At 63.0% G+C, this 5,930-nt stretch overlaps 1 protein-coding gene across 3 annotated transcripts in view; it reads right to left on the bottom strand.

The window, feature by feature from the left end:
• Window positions 1–269, bottom strand: part of RNPS1 (RNA binding protein with serine rich domain 1) — a 9,231-nt gene extending 8,962 nt beyond the window's left edge. Inside the window, exon 1 of one of the 3 annotated variants that reach the window (XM_077762616.1) lies at window positions 195–269. Coding sequence is in view for 1 of the 3 variants with exons in the window: in XM_077762620.1 (XP_077618746.1) it covers window positions 195–196 (2 nt within the window). In the remaining 2 variants the exon portion in view is untranslated. The other 2 variants (XM_077762620.1, XM_077762619.1) reach the window with 2 other exon arrangements.
• Window positions 270–5,930: the final 5,661 nt, after the last annotated feature.

The following is a 5,930-nucleotide window of genomic DNA, read 5'->3' as shown; positions in this document are numbered from 1 at the left end:
CTTCCGGGCCGCGGCCTCCCCGCCTCCCACTCCACCCGCCCCGGGCCACACTCTTTCTTTTTAGACTCGGTGCCGCGCCGCCAGGCTGCCGTCCCTACCAAGAGGCTGAAGAGCGGGCCGGCTTCACCACGCGCCCTGCCGAGCTTTGCGGGCGGCCCCCGGAGCTCGGATGGGGTCGGATTCCCCTAACTTACATCTTCCCGCCGCCGCAACCTCCTCCCGCTCTCCTCAGCCGCTAAGGCCGGCGCCGCTCTGGCGTCAGGGTTAGGGAGCGGGAAGGCGCCGCTGTCGGGCGCGCAGCGATGACGTAGAGCGCCCTAGCCAATGGGCTCGTGCGAGGAGAATGTTAAAGGGCCACGCCGTTTTCGGCAAGCAGCGTTGGGGGCGCTTGCTCTAGCTGTCTATCTGGAGAGGTACCTGGGACTGCCCTGGGCTGGCTGCATGCCTCAGGGGGCCGGCCGACTGTGGGACGGCGGTCTGGAGGGCCGTGTCGCTGGGGTAGACCCCGGGCCGGCGCGGAGGGGGTTAACGCAATCACGGCCTTGCCCCAGCCCTCGCGCTTGCGCGCTGGGCTCGCGGCGGGTAGCCCGGGCGCGCAGCCCTTGACCCCGGTTCTTCGCAAGGTGGCGGCCATCGGCTGGACAGAGGGCGGTGCGGGCCCTGCGGCCTCTGGCGGCGGGCCGTGGGGTCCCGCGAGGCTCAAGGGGTTGAGTGGGTGAGGGGCTGGGGTCGTGCGGTTAAAAACTACGCAAGGTGTGCGGAGTGACCGTGCGGACGCCGCTGCTGCGCGGGCGGAACTCGGCCGGATTCCGAGACTAGACGGGGGACAGTGTGACCTTCACGAACTGGAGCGAACGGCAGAGTAGAAGACAAGATGCGGTGGGGGAAGCGCCTCCGAGGAGGTGATACTGCGGCTGAGACCCGAGTGGGAGGGGCTCCCGGCAGAGTGAAGAGCCGTTGCTACTGTGCGGAGGCTCCTTGCAAGAAGGGAGGGGAGGCCAGTGTGGCGGCTCGCAGGCCAGGGCTACGAAGGTGGAGTTCAGCCGTGCTGGGGCGACACGGAGGATGTGCAACACCCGGCGCCGAGGCTTCATCCCCTGGCCGGCGTACAGCACCGGCGGAGAGGCAGGGAGCCTTCTGGCAAAGCAGTGGCCCCGAGCCCAGGCAGGCGGCTGGGAGAATAAAACCCGGCGCCAAGAGGCTAGCGCTTTCGGGTTTGTTCCCCACGGTGCCGCCAGCGTCCCCCGATCCGTGTCTCGCAAGCGATTGTTTCTGCATGACTCTTTGTGGGAGGAAGGAAGGTGCACCCTGCCCCAGACGTTGTCTGAACAGGTGGGTGCATCAAGAAAAGGAAGGGAACAGATTGAAAGTGGATCTTTTTGGAGAAAGGAACCACTGTGACTTGCAGACAGATTAGCTGCTAGAGCAAGGACAGCAGAGTCTAGGTAGCAGTTTGGTGACCAGGCGTAGATGGATGGTGCTGCAGACGCTGTCTGCAAGTCGCTGTTCTCTGCTCTGTGTGGTTTTCCCAGCCAGTCCATGGTGACGCCTTTCCCTGTCCAGCCCCTCTGGCCCCATCCAGACGTGTCGGGTGTGCCCCAACACCTTCACCCAGAGCTGAGGGGTGTCTGAGAGTCATGGACAAAAGGGAGCCCGAAGGAGCAGCCCCCTCCTGTGTCCCTTCTGCTAAGGCACCAACACATTCTTAGGGGGGCCATGTTGGCAGGCAGAGTCAGTCTGGTTCTGGGGCCTCCCTTTGCATTTAGATTTGCCCTGATGTGGTGGGGGTGCATTTAGAGCAAGTTAAGTTCTCTACTGTCATTGTCACATCTGCCATGGCTACGCCTGGAGGAGTGAGCGAAACAGAGCAGCCCTGGCTCTGCACTGCGGCCCTGAAGGGGCCCAGAGGGTCAGCACTGGGGACAGGGCGGCCTTGGTGGTCCAGGCCCATAGCACGTGGAGTCCTAGGAGGTGGCCGTGGCAGCACGTCGGAGCCCAGCGTCCTGGGCCCACTGTCAGTGCATGCCCCAGGGCCTCACCAACTCCCTAGGTGGGGAAGCAAGGAGCAGGCCAGCGACCCCATCTTGGCAAGGGTGGGGACAACCCAGCTGGGCACACAGCACCCTCTACTTTTTAAGAAATGAACGAAAGTGATCTCATTTGGCATGCATATGAATTTTAACATGTTTTATATTAAACCTAAAAGCATGATTTATTCATACACATGAGTTTAATCAAATTTGTTTCTAAATATTACTGATTTTTGTTACCAAGTGTGTTATCAGCTGTTAAGCTTTAAAATCTGAGCATCTTTTGCCATTTTGAAGATCAACAGAATGTGTTCGGAAGAAACATAAGAGAATAATCTGGAGGCCCCCCCGCCCCGGCCTCTTCCAGGAGTTCTGGCTTCACCCTTCTTATACTCCTCTGGCAACTTACTGAGGCTCTGGGGGCTGAGGGCTGAGGGCTGAGACGCTGGGTCCTTTGGGGACCATTGGGGGTCTTTGGCCCAGGTTTGGTGGAGGGGGTGGGGCAGGGCTCCTGGAGACAGCATTGGGCAGCCGGCCCCCAGCCTGGAGCATTAAACCACAGGCACCCTTTAGGTTCTGCTGGTGTCCTGAGCCCCTCCCTTCTCTTCCAGGGACAGGGGCCACCTGCTGGCATGTGGCTCTGCTCTCAGTTTGGAAGCACACCCATGTCAAGACAGAATATTCTCTCTGCCTTCATTCTCTGTGGGGTCTCTGCAGTGCTTGCCTTTGGAGGCTGGTGACCTGGGACGTGGAGAGGGTTTAATGGTAGCCTGGACTGTGCTGGAGGTCACGGTGTGCCATCCGGCAGCCTCAAGTGGGCATTGCATCCCCAAGGAAGGACTTCTACCTACTGCTAAGAGTCCCTTCGCTAAGGGCAGGGGTGGCCCGGCCGGTGGAACAGAAGCGTGTGGTGGAGTCGGAGAGGTGGTGATGGCTCGGTGAGCCTGAGGGAGGCTCTGGAAGAGGAGGTGCGGCTCTCTCTGTGGAGGTGGGAGCCTGCAGCCCCTGCGGGAGCCCAGGAAGAGGCACTGGTTGGTCCTTTAGGTGGCTAGGCTGGGTCTTAAAGGGCCAGACAGCCACCGAGGGTCTGGAGTTGTGGGGAGGCCTCTCTGGCTCCAGGCTTGTGTCTCCTGAGATCTCACCCCTCTCCCTGCCGGCAGGCGACTGCTGAGCAGTGAGCTTGGGGGCTTGTGCTGGTTTTCATGCCCAAGGCACCATGTTCATTTCTGCCCCAGGGAAGTCAAGGAGAGCGCCCCTGGGCTGGGGCAGTCACTGGGGACAGGGCGGCCCCGGCCGGAGCCGGAGCCGTGAGGCTCATGCGCTGCAGTCGTGGCGGAACCGTAGGCCGTTGCAGTGCCGACTGGGGCCAAGATGGCTTGGCCCTGCTCCCTGGACCTACGTTGTGCCACCCACAGCCTGTCGACTTGGGGCTTTTCCAAGCTGGCAGGCATCTGATGCCAGCATCTGTGGGGTGTAGGCTGGGCCCTGGGAGCGGGGCCTGGGCAGCCCTGTGTGTTGAGGAAGGAGGGCAGGGCCCCCGCTCCCCGGGCCCAACCCCATAGCTTCAGTTCCTGGTGCCTGCTTGAGGCCAACACCAGGTGGATGGGACTCCAGGGCCTAGCGCCCTGCTTCCCGGTGCCCTCCTGGGGGGCTGCAGGGGCCAAGACTTCTGCCTTGTCGCCCCTCCTCAGGCAGTCTCCCAGCCTACCTGCCCTGAGCCGCCTCGTGCAGGGACCCCCAGGGATTTTGCCGTCCCTGGGGAAAGGGAGATAGGCTTCAGGGACTTGAACCTTCCAGGGTTTGGAGATGAGCCTAAGCTGGGGTTCAGGGAAGGGCGCTCATGTCTGCAGAGTGGGACATCCCACGTGGCCTGCTGGCCTTAGCGGTGGGGTGGACCGAGCAGCCTAGTCCTGACTTTGGTTTTGGGGGGACGGACCTCTTACAACCTTTGTGGGCCACCTCCTTGCTGTAGGAGCGTGTGGGGATTAGCCCCTCTGGGCCCAGATGGAGCCCAGGATGTCTATCCAGGAACGTGCCTTGGTGTGCGGATAAGACTCCGGCTTTTGGTGTGGCCACAGGATCTGGGTGAGCACAGGTGGCCCTCCACCCTGACCATTCTGTGGTGGGGGGGGAGTGTCTCAGAGTACGCAGGCGGCTTACACCATCGGTGTCCCGCTGGTGCCCAGAAGTGAGCCGAACCGCAGCTGGTGTGGGGTGTCACGCAGGTGCCACAGCCAAATCAGCGCCCTGGCTGGTGGTCTGGCCCCGGACTGGCCTCTTGGAGCCCTCCCCCCACTCCAGGTCTTGCCCTGTGCGGTCAGGTCTGACTGCTCTGCGGCGTTGGGCCCTTGTCACCTCTTTGTGGTCAGGGAGCTGACGGGGTCCAGCCTGGGCTGGGCCGTAGGGGCCGCCTCCTCGTCGCCTGTGCTGTGTGGCCGTCCAGGCAGCTCACGGCCGCCTTGGGACCAGCCTCCCAGCCTGCCGTCCCGCCGCCGGCCCTGGCTCACTCCTCCTTCTGCCCTGGGCCCGTCAGCTGCTTTGTGACACTGGACCGAAGGTCCCTGAGACTCAGGTGACCTTGGCTCCTCCTCCTGGGGTCCTGGACTGGAGATCCGGGATTGGCACCCACCCAGCAAAAACACCGTCCAGTTTGCTTCTCTGTGTCCCTGTGACCGTAGGGCCAGGACACTCCATGGAGGGCAGGGGCTGGGCCCTAGGGTGGGGTCACTTCTGCCGGCTGTGGGTCTCCCTAAGTGAGGTGGGGTCTCACCAGCTCACGTGACAATGAGGGTGTGCGTGGTGTGGACCCCTGAGGGTGCGAGCCTGCACCCTGCAGTTNGTGGGGTCTCACCAGCTCACGTGACAATGAGGGTGTGCGTGGTGTGGACCCGAGGGTGCGAGCAGTGTGGACCCCTGAGGGTGCGAGCCTGCACCCTGCAGTTGTGGTGGAGACAGATCGTGCCCTGGAACCTGGCTCTCATCTGGGGTGCACAGCTAAGTCCAGGACTGTGTCCCCCGGCTCCCTACGCCTGGAGCAGCCACGCGCCTGCGTTCTGGGCAACACCACGGATGCAGAAGCGCATGACATCCGGGAGCTGTGTCCTCCTGTTCCTGCTGCCTCCGTCTGGAGCCTCGGGCACCTTGAACCCAGGAGGGGACCTTGAGGAGGGAGGCCTGCACCTGCACAGAGCAGGCGGATGGAGGCTGGCTCCCAAGGCCTGTGGGCGACGATGCCTGGACCGCCTGCTCTGGACTTTGTACTTGGCGGAGGAATAAACACCGGTCTTGTTTTAAAGGCACTGGGACCGGGCCTTCTGTGCGTAGAAAGCGGCTGCAGCCTTCGCTCCGCAGGAGCGGCTCCTGGGGCCTGGGGCTGGGGTCCCTTCGCCCTGCGACCTGCTGCCTGGCATTCTTTCTGCACAGGGAAGGCGTTGGAGGGGCTCGGCCTAAGCCCTGCCCCCAGCAGGGTCTGCCCACCATCCCTCTGGTGCGGCCCCTCTAAGTTCTGGGGCAGGCGTCCTGCTGAGGGACAGTCCGCTGTTTCGGTTGAGCCGCATGACGCTGCTCCCGGGGTCCCTTCTCCCCGAGGGCAGCTGCCCAAGCCCCACGCTCCTCCCACCGACGCCCCTGGCCCTTCAGGCTCTCCTGTGTCCCGCACCCGCCCCCCTGGCCCCCACTGCTGGGCTGGGCCAGCCTCACCCTCTCCCCAGCCACCCGGTGGTCTTGCTAAGAAGGATCTGGTCAGGACCACCTCCACCTTCATCCTCCACTGTCCCCTCCCTCTGCCCTATCAAGGACCAATGCCACCTGACTCCAGCGTGGGTACGCCTCGCACATGCCGATCCTGCAGTCTTGAAGGCCTTTCCTCACATCCCCCAAGGAGAAAAATGGCAAATTACT

The sequence above is a fragment of the Crocuta crocuta genome, unplaced genomic scaffold (assembly GCF_008692635.1).
Source record: "Crocuta crocuta isolate KB4526 unplaced genomic scaffold, BGI_CrCroc_1.0 scaffold234, whole genome shotgun sequence".
NCBI lineage: Eukaryota > Metazoa > Chordata > Mammalia > Carnivora > Hyaenidae > Crocuta > Crocuta crocuta.
The sequence above is the reverse complement of the archived record's forward strand: the minus strand, read 5'-3'. Positions and strand labels throughout refer to the sequence as shown.